Source organism: Heterocephalus glaber, unplaced genomic scaffold, assembly GCF_053883595.1.
Source record: "Heterocephalus glaber isolate CG9 unplaced genomic scaffold, H.glaber_assembly_v1.0 deba00001497, whole genome shotgun sequence".
Taxonomy (NCBI): domain Eukaryota; kingdom Metazoa; phylum Chordata; class Mammalia; order Rodentia; family Bathyergidae; genus Heterocephalus; species Heterocephalus glaber.
Window position 1 is genome coordinate 47,687,531 of NW_028258320.1, and position 22,921 is coordinate 47,710,451.

At 46.5% G+C, this 22,921-nt stretch overlaps 1 protein-coding gene across 1 annotated transcript; it reads left to right on the forward strand.

The window, feature by feature from the left end:
- Nucleotides 1-241: 241 nt before the first annotated feature.
- Nucleotides 242-20,686, forward strand: Golga7b (golgin A7 family member B). The gene is made up of 5 exons (XM_087185096.1): nt 242-685; nt 14,047-14,172; nt 17,037-17,189; nt 17,268-17,369; nt 18,628-20,686. Exons 1-5 carry the CDS (start codon nt 674-676, stop codon nt 18,736-18,738), a joined length of 504 nt encoding a protein of 167 aa, XP_087041222.1. The 5' UTR covers nt 242-673; the 3' UTR covers nt 18,739-20,686.
- The last annotated feature ends 2,235 nt before the right edge of the window (nt 20,687-22,921 follow it).

Below are 22,921 nucleotides of genomic sequence, written 5' to 3' on the forward strand. Positions count from 1 at the left end.
GCCTGAAGTATGGAAGGGCGGAGGAGGGGTTAGAGCTGGCGTGTTGGGGGTTTTTGGAAAGGTAGAGACCACACCTAGAGGGGCGTCGCGAACGCTTTGGGGGCCGTCAGCCTCTGCTGACTGTAGTGCCTTTCTCCAGAATATCCCCGGCTCTCTCCTGCCGGCCTGGAATCCCCAGAGGCCGCGGGAGAGAGCGCAGAGCTCCTGGCGCTCTTACTGGGGGAGGGCAGGCCGGGGAGGCGGGGCTTCGGGTGGGGCGGCAGCCGAGCCCCGGCCGCGGGCGCGGAGTCTGGGGGCCCGGCTTCCCCCTCCCCGCCCGCCAAGGCGCTGGTCCCTCCTCCCCCCGCCGCCCTCCTCGCCGCCGCTGCAGCTGTCAAAGATAAACCGGGCCATTGCCTGAAGGAGCTACGGCAGCGAGCGGTCGGGCCGTGAGGAGCCTCGGGCGCGGCCTCGCCTTTCCGGCCGGGAGCCCGCAGCAGCTCAGCGGACAGCACCGCGCCTCTCCAGGACCCAGACACCCGCCGGTTCCCTGCCCACTGCTTCCCGGCCCGCGGCACCCCCATCAGCACCGCGGACAGCTCTCGACCCTGCTCGCCCGCGCCCCCAGTCAGCGCCGCGAACAGACCCTTGACCCGCCCCGCGGCAGCCTGGGAGCACCGGAGCCCTCCGGAACATGGCCACCGAGGTAGGGCGAAGAGTGCCCGACGGCCACCGCGAGAGCAATCCCCGCTAGGGACGGACGGGGCGGGAGGGGAGGCGGGGGCGGGGTGGGGGTGGGGGTGGCTCCCTGGGTCCAGTCCGGAGGGAGGAAGGCTGGAGTGGCAGGATGGAAGAGAGGGGTTTTTGGTGAGAGCTCACCTTACCCGGGTAATGTCAGTCTCCCCAGGCCCACTTGAGCCCCCAAGTGTGCATTTGTTGGTGCTAGCGCCAGGCTTGTTCCAGCGACCCAGGCTGGGGTTTTCCCTTAGACTGCAACGTTTCCAGTTCCCTAGAGGGTTGGAGCTGTCTACACGCAAGTGTAAGAGAAGGGAAGGCTGGCGCTGCTGTTGCTATTCGGTGCAGTTATCTCGCTTCTGAACCCCAAGTGTGGCTGAGGGAAGACAGACCTACCCTACATCTGCATTTCCTTTGGAGGGCGGGGACAAAGACATCCTCATGCCCAGAACCCAAATGGTTGGTTTTAATGAGCTTTCTGCACTAACCCCCACTTTTGCAAATCACATTTTCTCACTTTTGCCCCCATTGGAGTTATCTCAGGGTGTTCACATTTTCCCTGTGTCTAGTGGGAATGCTGCCTTCTTCAGGGTGTTCCTATAGGTTCATCAAGGAACAGAATTTTGGTCAGGGATTTAGCTCAGGGGTGCTGCCACCTGCCTCACAAGCGCAAGGTCCCGAGTTAGATCCCCAGTACCCAAAAGATAAATAAATAAATAAATATAAAAAATTTAAAAAAAGGAACAGAATTTTGTTGCAGTGCCTAAGAGACCAGGAATTACCCCTACTTTCCTTGCTTCCTGCCATCAGGGGTTACCCTTTGTCCCCCTCATTTTGTGCAGGAGATTGGAGCTCTCTATGTTCCCCTTCTATAAGTGATAACACTGGTATACGGAGAAGGGAAGGCCGATTTGATACTCAAACAGTATGTCAGCAGCAGAGCTGAAAGTTTCTTCCTTTGAATGTTTGGAGTGGAACCCAGCACAACAGGGTCTCCCCAGTTCCGAGGTTGACTCCCTTTGTGGTGTCTCTTCATTTCCATCCCAGCTGGAACACAGCCAGGAGGAGAGAAGAGGCCTTTGAATGATTCTATGCAGTGCCTCTGGGCATCCTGGTGAGCAGCGTGACATCAATACCAAGTGCTATTGTTGTTATTCCACAGAACAAGGTGCTGTTGCTTGGCATTGTTCAGCTTTTTGACAAGGCACAGATTAGCTAGGAAGGACTCTGCCCTCCCAGGACCCAGTGTGGGGGACAAGCGCTGGGCAGATGTTGGTTAGAGCTTGGCTTTTAAAGTGTAAGAGTGTGGAGTTCTCAGAAAATGCCACATATTCTGAGAAGAGTAGGAAGAGCAATGAGAGAAGTGGCCAAGGAGGTCATCAGTATCCAGATAGAGCTACCAGATTGCTTGTGTTGGGCAGACAGAGGAACTTCAGCCACACGGGCACAGCTGGGGTGGCAGTATGGGCAGACAAGGCAGGTGCCTGTGTGATGTGATCTGACTGATTCTAACAGGCCCATCTGTCCCAGCATCTCTCCCTCTTAAGCCTGCTGTGGCCCACAGATTCTAGGTAGCAGGTTCACATTGCTAGGTTGAAGCCAGGTTTCCAGGAGGCTGATGTTAGGCTTGCCTGACTCTCCCCTGGGAGAGCCTTGCCCATAATGCCTCTGTGAGTATAGCACTTTCCTGTATACTATCACACACCCAAGCACCTTTGAGCCTTACAGAAATCCTATGAAGTGGGAAGGGATGATGTCATTATCTGCAATTAACAGATGAGACAACTGAGGCTCAGACGCTTGCCTGATCTCTGTGAATGAGCCAAAGAAGGCATCATTACCCATTTTACAGATGATGCAACTGGAATGTCTAGACTTAAGAAAATATGGCTAAAAAGTGGCAGAGCCAGGATAGGAACTTGAATCTTTTGCCTCCATGGCTATTTGTTATTGTAGCATCCAGGATTAGTGTATTAAATTAGCTAATTATGGTGCCTAACAGAGAGGAGAGTGCCGGGGGTCCTGACATGACACTTTGATGGGGAGAGGGATGCAAATCAGATCAGAAAGTGCTGGAATGTGATGACACAGGCCTTCTTACTGGCTTGGCTGGGTCAGCTTGAAGGTAGAAGGATGGATGGAGCAATGTCGAGGAGGGCCACGCAGCTGAGGAAAAATGTTTCCCACTTCATGGTTTGGCCTCAGGTAGACTCTGATGGCTATGCTGAGGGACAAAGCCAAGGCTCTGCTGAGGGGCAGAATGTGTGAAACATCTGGGCTGGAGTGAGTCAGTCTCCCCAGGCTGTTTTTACTATTAGGATTGAGTCGAGATTACTAACAAAATCCTGTTGGACAAAGAAAACCTCATTCCAACTTCCCATGGTCATTCCCTTAGGATTCTGAGGAGGAAGCCCTGAGCTCCAGCAGCAGATCTATTGAGAGGAGAGAGGAGAAGGGAGAGGGACAAAGGGAGAAAAAGGGAGTAGGAGAGATAAGGCAAGAGAGAAGTCTCTCGGTGGAAGCTGGATCTTTCCTGCTCCCCAGTTTCTGCTTAGAAGTTAGCATTGGAGGAGGGCGATACATTAGGAGCGCAGAGGATGAATGGAGCCTCCTGAGCAATACACTGACCTCATTTGAAGAGCAGTAATGAGCCCATTTCCTGAGCAGCAAACCTCTATGAATGTGTGTCACTGGGAGTGGGGACTGCCTGGGAAATAGTACAGATGGACAAAGACAACTGGGAAGTGCCTGGTTGGGAGGAACTTCTCCAAGTAGTAGAGCCTGGCTCCTCAGAGATTTTTAAATGCACCCAAGTAGCAGTATCCAAGCAGAGTATTTGGAGGTTTGATCTCTGAGGCATGACATTAACAAGCAGTAGACAGTGCATTGGGTCCAGTTGTAGGCCGAGAAAAAGAATGGCCCCATGCCCAGTTTTCCACCCTCAGGTTTGACCCAGCTGCCTGTGACTCACAATCTGCACTCCTCTGACACACCTCAGCCAGAGAGCACAGTGCTGGTGCATCAGCTGAATCCCCTGATTCTTGTACTGAGCCTCACCTGCATCCTGTGGCATGAGATGGTTATTAATGAGAATAACAGTGTGGGCCAGGTGGGGCCTCCTGTTTCTCTTGGCCAGACCAGGACTGAGAGCTCATTTGCTCCAGTGCTTGCTCCTCCCAGCCCAGTCTGGCTGTCATGTGTACAGGACCTGATTCTGTAGCCTGCAGTACCCACTCTCCAGGCAGCCTTCCCTTCCTTGTCACACTGGAGTTTGAGGAGTGGAGTCCCCAGATCTCACCACTGATTTTCTTCCTCATGAACTATCTCTCGATCTTATCCTTACTTAGCTGCCAGAAGGCTGGGGAATGGTGATAGGAGAGAGGGACAGGGCTGAGGAAGGGGAGGAACAGAAAGCAGATCAGGTCTCTGGGTCTGGATCTGTTCAAGGAAGAAACAAAAGCTGTAGCCTCAGAGAGAGGTGTGCATATGTTTTGGGATCCTCTTCTAGCATTGCAGAGCACCATTTATCTCCGCTGAAATCCTCTTCCTACTTCCTGAAGGCTAAGTAGCTGGCAAGTGGTCAGAGTCCTAGCTCTAGCTCTTGTTCAAGGGCCCCTGACAAGGCATTCTTTATCCCTACATTGGCAGCTCTAAGAATGAGTCTGGTCCACAGGTGAGTCTTATTTGGCCCACCTAGTGCTTATAAATTTAAAACACGTTTATCGGATATATTAAAAATCAGGATATTAGATGATAAAAAAGTCTGGATTTATGACTTCCTTTGAAAACTTAGAATGTGGGTGCACACTCTCACAAGACGTTGATCAACTGCCTCCTTGAGATGGGGCACAAGTTCTCTAATTAGCCATAGGTCCTCACTGGCCCACTTACTGCTCAGCCCCCGGTAACATTTGTGTTCACAATCCCTGATAAGGCCAGAATATCAGAGCAGGGGTAGGGGGCTTTAGTGATTATGGAGTTCCAACATCTCAGTTTCCAGTTGGAAAAATAGAGGCCCATAGAAGGGCAGATTTTCCCAGGGTTATGTGGTCCCTGGGTCAGGGCTGCTGCTCTCCCCTCCACACTGCCCCCTCAGAGGGTCATCTTTCCACCAGGGCCTTTCGGTACTTCACAAGTGAACCACCATGGATGGAGCGAGCCAGGAGAGGCTGCCTTGCCTTAAATCCTACTCTTCACCAACTGCATGTGTCCCTTGTAGGTCTTGGACACCGAGGCCCTGTCATATACAATATGTCTGATCTCATCTTCTAGCAACTCCTTAGGGCCTTACATACACTTTCCAGGGAAACAAACTCTACTCACCCAGATCCAGGATAGTACAGTAGATCCTCGAGTTACGACTGGCCTGACATACAAACCACTTAGGTTATGACTGGAATTTTAGTTTTAACTTACAACCAAAGTCTTGGGTTATGATCCAAATGCTGGCCACTTGTGCTTCCAGATGGTCTTAGATACAGATTTAACCGTTAAAGAGTTCTGGAAGAAACATTAGAACATCCTTTTGTGTGGGGTTAATTGACAAATCCTGGGCTGAGATCTTCCTGGAAGAAAGTGTGGCCTAAAATTATACAGGAGAGAGACTTTGAAGGCTGTGTAGAGGAGCCTGAGCCTTGACCAACTTGAGTTACAACTAGCCCTCAAGAACTAATTAAATTCGTAAGTCAAGAGTCCACAGTATTCTAAGGCTCAGGATATTGTTGGGTTTGGAAAGGGTGTTGACCTGTCCAAAGCTATTGAGAAGTATTGTAGCTACTTGAGAACACAAAAGTCAAAATCAAGAGGAAATGGGACTTCATTATGTAAGCAGCAGCCTAACAACGTAATTGTAATAGACAGAAGATTATTTCCTGCTCAGTGAAGTTTCAGACAAGGTGGATGTCCTCCAGGGAGCGATTCAGGGACCCAGCTTTTTCTAAGCTGTGGTTCTGCCACCTTCAACACATGGTTCCACTGATTTCTGTGGAAGGGGGAAGATCAAGGAGGGGTGTCAGGTCTGTATGAGTCAAGCTAGATATGACATTTGTCACTTCCACTCAGTCATATGGCCACTCCTCACTGTGTGGGAGCTTGTGAATCAATTTAGCTGTGCACCTAAAAAGAAATGGCCAGTCAACACATAGTCACCAGAGACACACTCTCATGTAGCACACACACATGTACATGTGTACACAGATGTGTATGCAGGTTCAGACTAAGGAGGGGACTGAGAAGAGGAAGCTGAGTTCATGTCAATGGTGGAAGTACTGTTTTTTCCCTTTCTTTTAATTCTTACCCCCACTTTTCTCTGTTTAGGCCTAGTTTAGTTTTCCCTGAACAACTCCCAGAGAATAATCTGTTTGATTGGCCTCGTACCTCAGTCTCACCCACTTCCCACAAAGTTGCCAGAATAATCCTTCTAGGGCTAGGGGAATCTATAACTGACTCTTGTAAGTTGGTTTTAGAAGGGAGAGGAGGCCTATAGGTCTTTCTTTTTCTTTGAAAAAGATACGGTATATTGAAACCATGGCCAGAGTGAGCAGATACGCTAATGGTTAACTTATTTATATTAACAAAGCATTTTTATTTTTATTATTTTTCCCTTAAATTCTTTTATTGGTATATTTTAGGTATACAATACATTTACATTTATCTTTGGGTGCTTGTACCTGTACATGATGTATCTTGGTTCTCATTTTTTCCCCATTACCTGTGTGCCCTTCAACCCCTAAACCCTTCCCTATTTACAAACTTTGTTTCCATTTTTTTTTTCTTTTCTCATAATTTTTCCTTTCCATTCTTTCCTTTCCCCTTCCCCTCCCACTACCCCTACCCCTTTGGAACTTTTCCTATTTCAAAGTACCAATTGTTAGTTATTAATCCTTTTAGTCCTTATTTACACTCTCAGTTTCTCACACTAGAGAAACTATTTCGTATTTACACATGTGTGTCTTATTTATTTCACTTGCATATGGCCTCAATATGCATCTATTTAGCTATAAATGACTCTTGTTTCTCGTTCTTTATGGCTGAGTAGTTCTCCATTTTATAAAAAAAAACACATCTTCTTTATCCAGTTTCCAGTTGATGGGCACTTGGGCTGTTTCCAAGCTTTAGCTATTACAAACTGTGCCATAACAAACATGGATACACATATATCTCTGTGGTATGATTCTTTTAATTCTTTTGGGAAGATACCCAGCAGGGGAATAGCTGGGTCAGATGGGACCCCCAACCCTAGTTCTTTGAGGTATCTCCACACTGATTTCGAGACTGGTTGCACCGGTCTGCACTCCCACCAACAATGGAGAAGGGTTCCTTTCTCTCCACACCCCTGCCAACATTTGTTATTGGTTGATTTCTTGATAGCAGCCATTCTTTTTGGGGTGAGGTGGAATCTCAGTGTTGTTTTCATCTGCATCTCTTGAATGACCAGTGATGTTGAACATTTTTTCATATGTTTATTTGCTGCTTTTACTTCTTTGAGAAATGTCTGTTCATTTCAGATGTCCATTTTTGAATTGGGTCTTTGAATTTGGGGCATGTGATTTTTTTCAGTTCTTTATATATTCTAGATAGTAGTCCTTTGAGTTACAGCTGCTAAAATTTTTTTCCCACATTGTAGGCTGTCTGTTAGCTCTGTTGGTGATTTCTCTTGCAGTGCAAAAGCTTTTTAATAAGCCGAAATCCCAGTTGTTGATTCTTTCTGCTAGTTCCCGTGCTACTGAAGTTTTGTTCATAAAGTCTTTTCCTATGCCAATATCTTCAAGAGTTCTACCTAACTTATCTTCCAGCAAGTTTAGTGTTTCTGTCTTAATATTTAGATCTTTAATCCACTTAGATCTCAGTTTAGTGCATGGTGACAGATATGGGTCTAGTTTTAATCTCTGACAGGTTGAAAACCAGTTTTTCCAACACCATTTATTAAAGAGGCTATCTTTCCTCCAATGAGGGTGGTTGGCTCCTTTGTCAAAGATGAGGTGGCTGAGTATGTCTGAAGTTGTTTTTGCATCTTCTAATCTATTCCACTGATCCTCGGGTCTGTTTCTTTGCCAGTACCATGCTGTTTTTATCACAGTAGCTTTGTAGTATAGTTTCAAGTTGGGTATTGTGATACCCCCAGCCATTTCTCTGTTGCTTAGAATTGCTTTTGCTAGTCTAGGTCTCTTATGATTCCAAATGAATTTTTGGATTGTTTTCTCTAGTTCAGTGAAGTATATTGTTGGAATTTCAATCAGCATTGCATTAAATCTATATAGCAGTTTTGGAATTATGGCCATTTTCACTATATTGATTCTTCCTACCCAGGAACAAGGGATGTCTTTCCATTTTCTTATATCCTCCTCGATCTCCTTTTTCAGGGTGCTGTAGTTTTCAGCGTAGAGGTCTTTTGCTTCCTTTGTTAGATTGATTCCTAGATATTTCATTTTTTTGGATGCTATTGTAAAAGGAATTATTTCCCTAATTTCTCTCTCAATGAGTCTGCTATTTGTGTATAAGAAGGCTATTGTTTTTTGAGTGTTGACTTTATATCCAGCTACTCTACTGAATCTGTCAATTAAGTCCGGAAGTCTTTTGGTAGAGGTTTTTGGGTCTTCTTTGTAAAGTATCATATCATCAGCAAATAACAACAGTTTAACTTCTTTCTTTCCTACCTTTATTCCTTTTATTTCTTTCTCTTTTCTAATTTCTGTGGCTAATGTTTCCAGAGCTATATTGAACAGGAGTGGTGATTGTGGGCATCCTTGTCTTGTTCCTGATTTTAGTGTCAAAGTTTTCAGTTTTTGACCATTTAGTATGATGTTGGCTGTTGGTTTTTCATAGATAGTCTTAATCAGCTTGAGATAAAGACCTTCTATTCCAATTTTCTGTAGGGTTTTTATCATGAATGGGTGTTGGATTTTGTCAAATGTCTTTTCTGCATCTATTGAGATGATCATATGGTTTTTGTCCTTGATTCTGTTAATATAGTGTATTACATTTATTGATTTACATATGTTGAACCATCTTTGCATCCCTGGGATAAATCCGACTTGGTCAGGGTGTATGATCTTCTTGATGACCCTCTGTATTCTGTTTGCCAGTATCTTGTTGAGGATTTTTGCATCTATGTTCATTAGGGAGATTGGTCTGTAGTTCTCTTTTTGGGTCGGGTCTTTCCCTGGTTTTGGAATCAAAGTAACACTTGCTTCCAGGAATGAATTTGGAAGCCTTGCTTCCTTTTCAGTTTCTTTGATGAGTTTAAAGAGTAATGTCATTAGTTCTTCTTTAAATATCTTGTAGAGTTCAGCAGTGAAGCCATCAGGACCTGGGCTTTACTTTGTTGGTAAATTTTTTTACTACATTTTCAATTTCACTCATTGTAATAGGGGTGTTTAGAATTTCTATATCTTCTTCATTTAACTTTGGCAATTCATATGTATCTAGGAATGTGTCCATTTCTTTTGTGTTTTCCATTTTACTAGAGTACAGGTTCTCGAAGTAGGTATTGATGATCCTTTGGATTTCTGCTGGTTTTGTTGTGACTTCCCCTTTTTTGTTCTTAATTCCTTGGATTTGAGTCTTTTCTTTCCTTTTTTTGATAAGGTTGGCTAAAGGTGTATCGATTTTATTTATTCTTTCAAAAAACCAACTCTTTGATTCATTAATTTTTTGTATCGCTCTCTTAGTCTCCATTGCATTGGTTTCTGCTCTGATCTTTATAATTTCCTCTCTTGTGCAGGCTTTGGGTTTGTTATTCTCTTCTTTTTCTAGGAGTTTGAGGTTCTGCATTAGATTATTTACCTGAGTTCTCTCTGTTTTCCTAATATGGGCATTCACTGCTATGAATTTCCCACATAGAACTGCTTTCATTGTGTCCCATAGATTCCTAAATGTTATACTGGCATCATCATTTACTTGTAGAAGCTGTCTAATTTCTTCTTTAATTTTCTCTGTGACCCATTGGTTGTTCAGGAGGGTATTATTCAATTTCCAGGTGTTTGTGGGAGTTTTGCAGTTTCTTATGTTATTGATCTCCAATTTTATTGCACTGTGGTCTGATAATATACAGGGGGTAATTTCAATTCTTTTACATTGACTTAGACATGTCCTGTGAGCTAGCATGTGGTTTATTTTGGAGAATGACCCATGTGCAGCTGAAAAGAATGTGTATTCTGATTTTGTGGGGTGGGACACTCTGTAAATATCTATTAAGTCCATTTGTTCAATAGCTTGGTTCAGTTCTAGAATTTTGTTGTTAATTTTTTGTCTAGATGATCTGTCTATTTGTGATAGTGGGGTATTGAAGTTCCCCACTACAACTGTATTAGTGCTTATTTGGTTTTTCATGTCCATTAATATTTGTTTTGTATAGTTGGGGGCATTCATATTTGGTGCATATATATTTAGGATTGTCATCTCTTCCTCTTGGATTGTTCCCTTCACAAGGATGTGATGACCATCTTTGTCTCTCTTAATTAGTTTTGGTTTGAAATCTACTTTGTCTGCAAATAAGATTGCTACCCCTGCTTTTTTCTGGGTTCCTGTCGTGTGGAGAACTCTTTTCTATCCTTTTACTTTCAGTCTATGAATTTCTTTTTGAGTTAGATGTGTTTCTTGTATATAGCATATTGCTAGATTTTGCTTCTTAATCCATTCTGTCAGTCTACTTCTTTTGATTGGTGAATTGAGGCCATTAACATTGATAGTTATAATTGAGAGATATTGACTCATCCTTGTCATGATGTTTTACTGTTGGCTCTTATTTCTTTTTCCCCCTTTCCCTTTAGTTTCTTACCTTGTCTGGTGGCTTCCCTCTGTTGAGCCTCATGGAGTTGTGATCTTCGTTGCCTTTTTCTAGGATATTGCTTAGAATTGTTTGGAGTGCTGGTTTGGTGGTCATTAAATTTCTCAGGTGTTCTTTGTCATGGAAGTATCTAATTTCCCCATCAATTTTGAAAGACAGTTTTGCAGGATACAACAGTCTAGGTTGGAAGTTATTTTCTTTTAGGGCTTGAAATACTTCACTCCGGGCTCTCCTTGATTTGAGGGTTTGTATTGAGAAGTCTGCCATGATTCTGATGGGCTTTCCATTATAGGTGATTTGTTTCTTTTCTCTAACTGCCTGTAGGATTTTGTTCTTCTGTTGGGTTTCTGGAATCCTGACTATTATATGTCTAGGTGTAGATTTTTTTTTTTATCATGGCTGGGTGGAGTTCTATATGCCTTGCTTATCTGTATGTCCAATTCTCCACCTCTATCTGGGAAGTTTTCTACTATTACTTCTGTGAACAGTTTTTTAATGTCAAATGTACTTTCTCCTGTTTTTTCATGGACTCCTATCAGTCTTATGTTATTCTTCTTTGCATCATCTAGCAGCTGTTGAATTGATTTCTCATGGTCCCTTACTATTTTTAAGAAATCTCTGTTTTCATGGTCCTTCACCGCAATCCTGTCTTCTATATCTGATATTCTATCTTCAGATTCTCTTAATCTGCTCTGCATGCTTTCAGTGGAGTTTTTAATCTCCTGAATATCTGTTTGAATCTGTTTCATGGATTCCATTTCTTTCTTATGTTGGGCGATCATGGTTTCCATTTCTTTCTTATGCTGGGCATTCCTGGCTTCCAGCATGTTTCTGAGCTCATGTATTTTTTTTTTTTTTATCAGTTTCTGTTCTAGAGCCTCTAATCATGTCTTTCACTCTGCTCATCTCTGTAGTTATCTGGGAAATTATTTCTGCTTTGAATTTTTCTAGAGCCTCATTCATCTGTTTTGTTACTTCCTGTGCTATCAGTTCAGGGTGTTCAGGTGGTTGATTATCAGACTTTTGCACCTCATTACCTCCAAAAATTGCCTTTTGTGGGGTGGAAGTCTGGGTTTGTGACTTGCTTAAATGCCTTCTCATTTTTGTTTTTGGTACTATCCCTGGTTTAGTTCCTGGGTTGATATTATGAAGTTGTTTATTGTAAGTATCTTTGTTGGTCTATTTAAAACCCTTATGGAATGATTGCTTCTCAGAGGTGTCTACCAGATATAGCTGGTCTTTAGGTTTTGAGTCTCTAATGACTCTGAGGCTATGTCATTTTCATTATACCAGGAAGGACAACTGATTAGATCAATCACAACACCTTAGCCCAAGTCATACAATCAGCAACACCATAGCATCAAATACCTCTTAAAGAATGGCAATTTGTGGTAGTTATTAATCTATCACCTTTAAAAAATAAAGGGCCTCCTTCAGGGTGTATCTCTGCTGTCACAATAGACAATGTGGGCAGCAGTGTGCAGTCTCAGTAAGCTAGTCCCAGACCTGTGAGATTCAGGCAGATTTCTGGTTGCAAGTCCCAAGTTGAGCTCCCTGTCCTCCTGCAGGGTTGCACTCTGCAAGTTTCTACTGCAGGTTTCAGCTGCTTTTCCCCTGAAGAAAGTCCAGTTTCCGATGGGAGCTGATAATCCCTCCAACCATGGTGTGCCTTTATTGCAAAGATTCCCTTCACTTTTCCAGTGGGCTTGTTTGGAGCCTGAGACAGGCACTCTCTCTGTTGTTCACTTCTGGAGCTCAGGACAATGGCTTTTGTCCCCCGTGCCTCTGCAGTGTGTAACCAAGTAGCTGCACAGCCAAAAGGCCAGAGGCCGGGGCGGGTGGTGGTGGTGGTATTGTTGGAGGTGCCCGCTGGTGGGCCTGCGGCGGGGGGGGGGTGGTGTCCTCCTCATCCTGTCCTGGTGGCTGGTGGAAAGCTGGTGGAGCAAGCCGGAGCAAGCAGGTCCCAGTCAGCCTGCAACTGCTCGGCTCCAGTTGGCCCCGCCGGCTCCGTTCGGCCCCAGCATTTTTATTTTTCAAAGTTATAGGAACCCAGGAAACATGAAGGGGATTTCCTCAATGAAAATGTTAGAGGAATAAAGGAATATTAAGACTAGAGGAGTGTTTGTTTCTTGTTTAATCCAGTCCCAATATTTGGGACTACCTCTCTTACACAGAGCAAAGTTCATCTGGATTTAGAAAGTCTTACATAGTATTCTCTGATTCCCACATTTTCAGGACCTTGATGCTCCAATTATCTGCTCTTCCTACAAATCAACAATCTTTCTCCCTTTATTCTTTCCCCAGCTTTTAAGCACCTTCCATCTTCAAGTCTCCCTGTCAGCAGAAACCTGTCCAGCTTTGTGATCTAACTCTTGCCTCCCTCTCTCTACTCATCTCCCGCTACTTTAATCTACTTGGCAAACCAGCTCCAGCCTTGCTGAAGTCTGCCTTTGGCCACTGGAGTAGATCAGCTCTGCTATCTTCATTACTCTGCAGGTGCTTCTTTGTTGGTCTGGTTGCCTTTTCCTCCTTCTTCCAACTCCCTGCCTGTCCCTTACCCCTGGTAACACTGGCCTTCCTTTCTGACTCAACATAGGCTTTAGGAAGCCTTTTTTGCAGTAAGCCTTTTGGAGAGCATGTTACTTCTTTGTACTATTCACCACAGTCTAATTCATTATATATTTATTTGTGTTCCTCCCTAGAGCTCTCAGACTGTCTTTTTCTCAGCATCCCTAGAGCCTGGCACTAGAAGGGACTCAATAAATGAAAACTAAGTGACTGAACAGACTCAGCTTGATTACCCAGTAGGAAGTGGATGCTTGTTCACTCTGCCTGCAGGGCTTGGTCCCCACGCAGTCCCAGTGTTGGGCATTTTTCACCCAGTGGCGGATGCTTGTTTCCAGTGTGGGTGACTGGAGAGGTGGAAGAAGTCTTCTGTGTAATTGCACCCACACCCATCAAATGCTAGAGTATGTGTCAATGTCAGGTTTGTAGACAATGGACAGAAATAACCCACTCCTTCCTAGCAGGAAAGGCTAGTTCTTCAACCTCTGGCCTCAGCCCATTTTACTCAGAGTTTTGGTCTAAACTTCAGTCTCCCTCTGAGTTCAGGGGGACATTAGGGTCTTTTCTGTCCCGCAAGCTCCCTGGCTCCAACCCTTTCATTTGCTCCACTCACAAGGCCTGAGGCTTCAGTATTATTCAGCTCTGCATTCCTCACGCACAGGGCTGGCCACCAGTTGTCTTGTTCCTCTTTTAAAATTTGCTTCTGGTGCTGTGGGTCATTCCAGACCTTTCATTTGGCATCTCCTTTGGCCCTGCTTTAGGCTTTTTTAGATCTTTTGGGAATATCAAGCAGCTTCCTGGGTAAACCCCATAGTCTTGCTTCCCTATGGGCCATCCTGAGCACTGGCACACTAGTGTATGTTTGCAGGGAACATTCCTGCCTTTGTACTGAAAGGCCCACGTTCTAGGAAGCTCCTCAGTGTTGAATAAACTGAGGTGGGTGATCACTCTCAACATTTGCTTCCTGTACATCTCCTCAGGTCCACAATCTGCAGGAGCTCCGGCGAAGTGCCTCGCTGGCCACCAAGGTCTTTATCCAGAGAGACTACAGTGATGGGACTATCTGCCAGTTCCAGACCAAATTCCCTCCAGAGCTGGACAGCCGGGTAAGGATGCCTTTTTCTGAACTTGTGGCCCAGGGCATTATGGAACTCAGTTTATTGGTATGCATATTTTTCCAGGATCACATTACACATAATATCCTAGGCCATACTTGTTCAGCTACTTCAAACAGGAGAATAAAAAGTCCTTAGGTTTAGGTTCTCTGAAGAAACCTCAGAGATTTCCCAGTCCACCAGCTCTCAAATTTCAGTTGCATGAGAATCACCCAGAGAACTTGTTAAACAAATGTAAATTCCCAAGTCCTAGTGGCTCATATTATGTGTCATGCAGAGACGCTGACTCAGTTGTTGGCCTGTGGTTCAGGAATCTCTATTGATCAGCCGCTGTTGGCTGCACATTAGAATTTCCTGGGGAGCTGAAAAAAAAATCTTAGTGCCCAGGCTGCACCCCAAACCAATTAAATCAGAATTTCTGGGAGTGGGGCCCAGGCATCAGTATTGTTGTAAATTTTAATTTTCAAATCATAAATTAATTAACAATTTATTTTAATAATAATTTTAAAACTTTAATTTTTAATGAGGAATTTCCAGGTGAAATGGAATGGATTCATAGCTCACAATCCAAGAGTTGCTGATCTTTTAGTACTGAGCTTCTTCTCACTCATTATAGTCCCTGGAGGCCTTTGGAAAAATGTACCTTGCAGGTATCCCCTGGGGTAGGGTAAGGCAGTGGTGGTCTTCCACACTCTGGCTCATCCTCCTTCTTCCCAGACTGTTTGAATAAGAATCAGAACCTCTTGAAGGTGAGACATGGCCACTGCAGCCTTAAAAGCTGCTCAGATGACTTCAGTGTATAGCCAGAGTCGAATACTGCTTAGCCCTTATTTCTAAAACTGTGGTCAGTGCCGACAATGTCAGCATCACTTGGGAGTTTGATAGTGATGTGAGGTCTCAAGGCCCACCTTGGAACTCCTGAGTCTGAATCTGTATTTTAACGAGATTCCTGGGTTGTGATATAAAGCTTGAGAAAGATTGCATGAATCTATCCTTTTGAGAAATTGGCAGTCAGAAAGAGGAAATGATTTCCTAAAGTTAGAAAGCACTAGAAAGGCCCAGTACCTCATCTCTCTGCTTTTCCACAGGACTCTGAGGTTCTTACTGATGTCATTACATCCTTATGAGTACTGTACAGACAAAACAAGATCTTTGTGATCAGAGTCATGGCAGGAAAAGTTTAGCAACCCAGAAGAAGAGCTATTGGCCACTTCTCCCTCCTTCCTCCTGATTTGCACAAAGAGGAGAGCCCAATGCTCCACATGCATCTGTTGGGTGACATTGAAGGCAGCCAGCCAAGGGCTCTGCTCACAGCCTGTCCCTCTAGATTCAGGCACTGGGGTACCTCATGGGCCCCTTGAGAGTCAGCTGCTGAGTTTTGCTCCTGATTCTAGGGTTGTATGTAGCTCTGTCTAGAGCTGGCCTAGGATCGGAGGAGGACAGAGGGTAAATCCTATCCTTCCACTCAGCAGTTCAGGCAGATCTGGATGGGCTTGGGAAGATGGAACAAGGCCTGTCTCTGCTGGTCTGACCCCTGAGGCTCTTGGAAAGACTTGCGGGTTTCTTTCTCATCTTAGCATGAATCTCCTTTCAAGAAGAATGATTCTCAGCAGAGAGGCAGGGCTTGAGTCATGGACCAGATAAGCAGAATTTTCCTTCTGTGTTCCTTCCATATCTGGGTGCAGGCACAGGCTGGGAACCCCCCAAAAGGCTCTCACTATTCTTGGGGAGAAATTTCATCCTAGACAGGCATAGAGGTCCCTAAATTGTGCAGTGGGTACTTCTGCTCCTGTGGGGGTGACGGGGAAGGAGATGTTCTGAAGAATGTGAAAAATGGAGCTACAGTTACTCAGATGTGAGTTTGGAATGTGCCCTGGCAGGTGTATGGTTATGGGAAAAAGCACAGACTCTGGGGTCAGAGCTGTATAACCTTGGACAAGTTCATTTAGCATTTACCAAATATTTATTTATTTAAAATTTTTTTTTTTGGTACTGGAGATTGAACTCAGGACCTTGTGCTTGTGAGGCAGGCGCGGTGCCACTGAGCTAAATCCCCAGCACCTACCAAATATTTATTGAGTACCTACTATGTATTAGGCATTGGAGAGAGTGGAGTGAACTTATGGAATCTATTTTCTATTAGATGGTACAGAAAACAAAACAGAAAGCCAAGTAAATAAATGTGTAGTAGCTCCGGTGGTAACAAATATTAGAAGGGGTATGTCAAGGGAACAGGGCATGCTGGGGAGATGTGATCAGGCAGGGGAGACCTCTTGGATAAGGCAAGACTCAAGGGCAATAAAGGATGAGCCCTGGGGCTGTGAGCAGAAGAGTGCTGCAGGTGAGCACACAGGCAGAGAGCACCCAAGGCATTTTTAAGAAGCAAGGAATGAATGAGGAGGAGAACAGGAGACAGCTCAGAGGGCCACATGGTCAGGAAAAGGGTCTGCTGGGCATAGTAAAGACTCCCTGGGTTTTACTTGGAGAGAAGAGACAACTGGAAGCTCTTGATCAGATCTTGACATGACCCAGCTTTAATGGAGAATTAGGGTAGGAGTGAGGGCAGGGAGGCCAGTGACAAGGTCAGAGATGGTAGTGGCTGGGACCACAGAGCACAGGGTCCATGTGGTCTCAAGAAAACAGAGCAGTCCTCACCTGTAAAATGGGGTGACAGTAGTTCTTTCTGATAGAATTGTCATGAGGGTTCAATGAGACTGCATAAAAGAATGCCTGGCACATAGAGTATGCTTATCAGTAGTAGTTATTATGATTGCAGACAGGACAGCTACCACACATGGGACTGTCTATACTCCAGTGGGGCTAACCTTGGCTTGGCCTGTCCCTCTCCCTTCCAGATTGAGCGGCAGCTCTTTGAGGAGACTGTGAAGACCCTCAATGGCTTTTACACGGAGGCTGAGAAGATCGGGGGCAGCTCCTATCTTGAGGGCTGCCTGGCCTGTGCCACGGCCTACTTCATCTTCCTCTGCATGGAGACCCACTATGAGAAGGTGGTGCCACCCCAACTCCCCGCACCCTTCCCCAGGCTTCCTGCTGCATGCTCACCCCCACCTGCCCCGTGTTCACAGGTTCTGAAGAAGATCTCCCGCTACATCCAGGAGCAGAATGAGAAGATCTTTGCGCCTCGAGGCCTCTTGCTCACGGACCCCGTGGAGCGTGGCATGAGAGTTGTATCCTTCCTGGCTGTTCTGTGTGAAGGCACAGAGCCATCAGCTCCTCTGCTCCCTGATGCGGCTTCATCATCCCATCTTAGGGACCTCTGCTCGTGTTTCCCCAGGATTCTGACACTGCTGGTCATTAGTTCTCTACCGCAGTTATTGGGCTAATTGTGGGTGTCAGAGTTTGCACTGTTGGGCTGCATGTTATCAGAGCTTCTTATACACAAGATGCCATTTTGAGGGCTTTGAAAATGTGAACTCATGTAACTCTCATCACAACCCTAAGAGATGGGCAGTGCTTATTCTCCTTTGTACATGAGGACACTGAAGTTAACTCCTGGGTCCGAGTCCTAGGGCAGGTCAATGTCAGACCAGGATCTGAGCCCAGGCTCACTCTTAACTCTAAGGCTGTACCACCCCTCTGGATATACAAACCCTCCATTGTCTCCTGTGATCTTCCTGTAATCTCCTGTGGTGGGTCCCCTCATCCCCTGGTCACAGATGAGGTCTAGGAGCAGGAGGCTCCCCAAGTTTGCAATCCTGGTGGGAGGCAGGGGAGGGGTTGGGTAGGTTTCTACTGACTCCACCTGAAACAGGAGGTTCAGGTGTGCGCCCGTCACCCCCATGCTGGGCAACAGCAGTGAGAGTAGAATGGGTAAAGAATAAATGTATTCCTTTTTTCAGTTTTTATCCTTTTATTAGTACATGTCTGCAGTACATAATTATTACATTCCTCAAGGGGAGTTGGTGTATGTTTACTGAAAAACTGAAGTGAAGAAAAACACCAGCAGAATCACATATATGCAGAGTATCTCTCTCTCTCTGTGTTACATACTTTATTTCATTTAACCTTCACAGCAATCCCAAGATTCTATTATCCCCATTATATAGATGCCATCATTGAGGGTTAACAAGTTAAGTGACCTCACATGACTGGCCTAGCTTGTGAGTGAGTGGGTAAGCCAGTATTTGAATTCAGCACCCTGAATTCCTCATACTTCCTGACGTGTAACACCAGAATAGGATAATGCTTTTTGAGGGCAGGATGTAGTCTGCTGTGATCCTGGCTCTGCACCCAGATCAGATTTGGGTCCTGTAAGTCTAGGTAACTGTTAGATTCATCAGTGAACATGGACAGGCTTGGGAAATTCAGGACTCCTCAATTCCACCACCCAGAAAGAGCACAAGTTTAGCTCCCTGCTCGTACTTGATCTCCGAAAGTCCCTGCTCTGTAGCCTGTGGCTGCAGCTCTCCTTAACCACCAACCCAGATAGAGATCTCCATCTACGAGGACCGGTGCAGCAGTGGCAGTTCCAGCAGCGGCAGCAGTAGTGGCAGTGGCAGCAGCAGCGCCGGGGGTGGTGGGGCAGGGGCCCGGTGACTGGCCGAGAGTCCCTGCAGGGAGGTGTACGGTCGCAATGAGGGCCTTGCAGACCTGCGGCGGCTGCGCTACCAAAGCACCCGCTTCTGAGTCATTCTCTGGGCTCTGCCCTGCTTCCCTGAGGTGGGAGGGAGGGTGACACCCCTGCACCCCCCCGCCCCAGACAGGATCCCTACTTCCTGACTAGGGCCTTTCTTTCCCTGTGAGGCTGGCTGCTCAGAGTCACTTCCTAGGGCAGGCTGGGGTGGGGAGAACAGTTAGGGCAGACTCTTCTGTGGCTTTCTTTCTTTCCCCAGTACCCTGGAGAGGGCCTAGAGATTTTCCACCCTGCATGATTCATCACCCTGAAGCCCACCCACCAGGACTCTCTCTTGCTCTCTGTGACTGTTTCCTAGTGTCACCTCTTTCTGGCCACCATAGGGTCCCTGCCTGTCCATGATCCTCCCTCTGTGGAATCAGAGGTCTGGAGAGATGAATGCTATGGCAGGGAGCGGTTCAGCTGCTCCTAACCCCTCCCAGGTCTGTTTTTCCTGTCTTCCACCTGGAGCTGGAGACCATCTCGGCCTTGCTAAGAAGATGCCAACTCAGACTTTGCAGGCCACCAGGCGCTGGTTGTGGGATGCACAGCCTGGGGCTTTGGGAGGTGCTGTGGGGGAGCAAGGCTTTGCACAGAGATACAGCTGTGTGGAGTTTGAACTTCCTGCACCAGAGCCAATGTTCAGATATCAGAACCTGTGTGAGTGTGTGTGCATGCTTCTGTGTGAGGTATAAGCATGTACATATGTGAGTGCACTCATGAGCATGTTGCACAAATGTGTGAATGTGAATGTATGTGAGTGTGCGCACACACGAGTGTACTGTATGTGTACACGGATGTGCATGAATGCATGTTGAGTGCACGTGTATATGAACATGAGTGCGAATGTCCTCATGAAGACGTATATAAAATAAGAGTACTGGGTAAATGCTTACAGTGCATGTGTATATGAATGCACATGTATGAATGTGAATGTCTGAGCATGTGAGTGCATGTGTCTGTGCAAGAGTGTACTTGTGTGTTCCCTTGGGTGCTGTACTGACTGCTTCTCTTTGAGTCCTGCCTTGTCTCATTCCACGATGGTCTATAGCTTCTTGTCTGTGTGGGTCCAGCTTGGCTTCTGTATGTAAGTCAAGCTCCTAAAGCCCCTTGCCCCTTGCCTGGCTCTTGGCTCTTCCTCCTGGTCTTTCTTCCACCTTCTGATTCCCCTGTGCACATCCTAGTAGAAGACAATATGGGGTCCTAGGAGAGCAGAGCCAACCTTTTGGTGGCTTTTGGTGCCCCTCTCCCAGCCCCACAATGAGACAGTGGGCCACAGACACTGCATATTCAGCCTGCCCAGGCTCCAGTGCTCTCAGCCTGTGAAGTGAGGCTTCCTTGGACATTCAAAAGAGCCAGCAACCCGCAGGGTTGAAGGCGGAGTCTCCTTGCAAGGAAACAGGGGATGTCCAGTCAGCAGTACTCTGGCTCCTGAAGCCCAGAGGAAGTGGTGGGAAGGCAGCAGCCTGGGTCCAGTACCCTGAAGATGAACAGAAAGGGGCTGCCTACCTCAGCTGGCAGGAAGTGCTAGAAATGGCTATGAAACACAAGCCCCTTCAGGTAGATTTCTGGAACCAAAGAGGGGACTGGTTGTCCATTAGACTTTCCCATGTGGGAGCAGGAGCCTACCCAGAGAGCTGAAGAGGGGTGGCCCAAGCCCTGAGGCCTCAGGGAACCTGCGCCCCAGTGAGTCCTGGTGCAAAGATTCCCCCAGAGAGCTGTAGCCCAGTGGGTTCCACTGTGGGCACTGACTCCCAGCTGTCGCCTATGCCCGCTTGGCCCACCGAGTCACTGGGCCTTGTGTCTGACATGTGCATCTCCCATGGGAGATATTTTCTTATTTCTTTTTTCCAATAAAAAGACTTGCCCAGCTTTAGGATCCATGCTGCTTTCTCTGCCCTCCACTTGAGAAGATGCACAGAGGCCTGAGCCAGCTGGCTGAGTGCATGCTTGAGGAGGACACAGACCCAACATGGGGGCAGGAGGACTCTGCTTCTTGAAGCCGATAGTTTAGTGAGGGAGGTAGACACTCCTGGTCCTCTAATCTGAATATTTTGGTGGTAGTGGGGCACTTGGAGCCTTGGGTCAGGGAAGCAGATTCACCTGAAAGCCAGGCCAAAAGTATTTGAACAATGAATTAGGTTTTTCCCATTTCCTGAGCTCTTATCCTAGGTTGGCCCTCGTGAGGGGCTGAGTCAGTATTAAAGACTAGAAAGTAGGTAGGTGTTGGACTCTAGCACAGTTATGTCTTGGATTTTATAAAATGAAACATTTATTGAGCACCTACTGTGTGCCACCATATACTACAGGTGGGAGGGGACTTAAAGGTCACCCGAGTCTTCTCATAAAGGTATAGTGAGGCCCAGAGAAATTGAGTGATTTGCCCCAGTGAGTCATAGAGCTGTTTGATGAGTTTAGAACTGAGATTTCCCCACCTAGTGCACACTCTGACACCATGGGAATGAAATCCAGATAGGAAGTCGCCTGAGGTCTGACCATGACAGGTTTGTGGACCAAGGGTCTATTCCAGAGCAGATCTGACCTGACTGTATGGCAATAGCTTGGGTCTCTGGGGTAGTGGTGGGAGGATGGGCCCCCTCTGGGTGGTATTGAATGGGACTCGGAATGGCTCTGAAGCTTCTGCCACTGCCCCTAAGGAACAGCCAGGCATTTACCAAGCTGCAGGCAGCCTGGACTTCTGCCTCTGCTCAAACCTGGGCTGTGTGGGCTAGGGGAGAGGAGCTGTGCTCTAGTGCCCACAGAAGGTCATTCTGTAGTATTCTTTGGGGTAGGAAGTTTATTCTCTCCTGAGGCCACACTTGAACCCCAGCCAAGCTGTTCTGGGGTGGAGGCCTTGCAGAAGGCTGAGGATTTCCAAACTGGTAAAATTCACTGAGTGCTGAGAGGCATTCAGTCCACCTACTTTCAAACAGTAGTAATAATAATGAGGATAAACAACAGCTAACATTGATTTAGCACTTACTATGTGCCAGGCACTAGGCTAAGGCTACATAATTCATCGTTCAATTCTCATAGCAGCCCTCTATGGTGTAGATCATTATTATTCCCATTTTACAAATGAGGAGATCAAGGGACAGTGATGTTAAGTTGCCCAAAGTTACAACTAGGAAGTGGCAGAGCTTGGCTGTAAATCTAGTTAGTTTGACTCCAAACAACAAGGAAGAAGATAAAGATATCCAGCTTCAGACACCTCTCAGCCATCCTAGGGCTAGGATCTGGCAAACTCTCAGGGAAGGACTTGAAGCTGTATCTGGGCTCTGGGACAGGGTTGGTACCTCCATGCCCAAGGCATCCCAAGTATGGTATGGTGTGCTCACAGGTGTGTGGGACCCACAGGGGCAGCCTGGTAAAGGGCAGAGTGGAAAGACCCTTTCCTGCAGGCCAGGCTACGTGTGCCTCTCTCTACTGGCTTAGTTATAGGGGCAGTTGTTTCCATCCTGGTTCTGGTTGCAGCCATGTCTCTGTATCCTCCTTGCCAGCCAGGGACAGGCCCCAAAGGACTCAGGGAGCAGAACTCTGCTCCTGCCTCAGCCAAGCTGCCCTCAGGTCTCCACCCTGCCCCCTGCTAGGGGCGAAGCCCGCCTGGCATGCTAACACAACTGTCCTGCATACTTTCTCTTCTGGCTTCCTTCCTTTGGCCAAAAGCAGCAGATGTGTGACCATCACAGGGCTTATAGAACCATGAGTGCCACTAAGTGGTGGAATCAGGCACTGCATCTCGGAGTCAATAGTGGTGGCAGACAGAGCTATCTGAGAATCTTTCCCCTCACCCCAAACCAGTCTCTGCTGCCACCATCTGCAAAGAGCTTTCCTGGCTTCCAGAGGTGTGGATGAAGGTGGAGTTAAGTGGTGGTGATTCTTTCTCTTCAGGGACAGTGCCGGGCTGCCTCTGATCATCACTGGCTTGGGAATCCTTGTCCCTCACAACTCATCTTTGGGTGAGGAGGGTCCCTGCAGGAGGTGCCCTGACCTGGTGTTGGCCTCACTATTTAGCCAGGGAGGAGATAAAATAAATGCCACCCTAAGTCAGACCTGAATTTGAGCTCCAGCTTCATGACATATCATGACATCAGTACATGGTGGTGG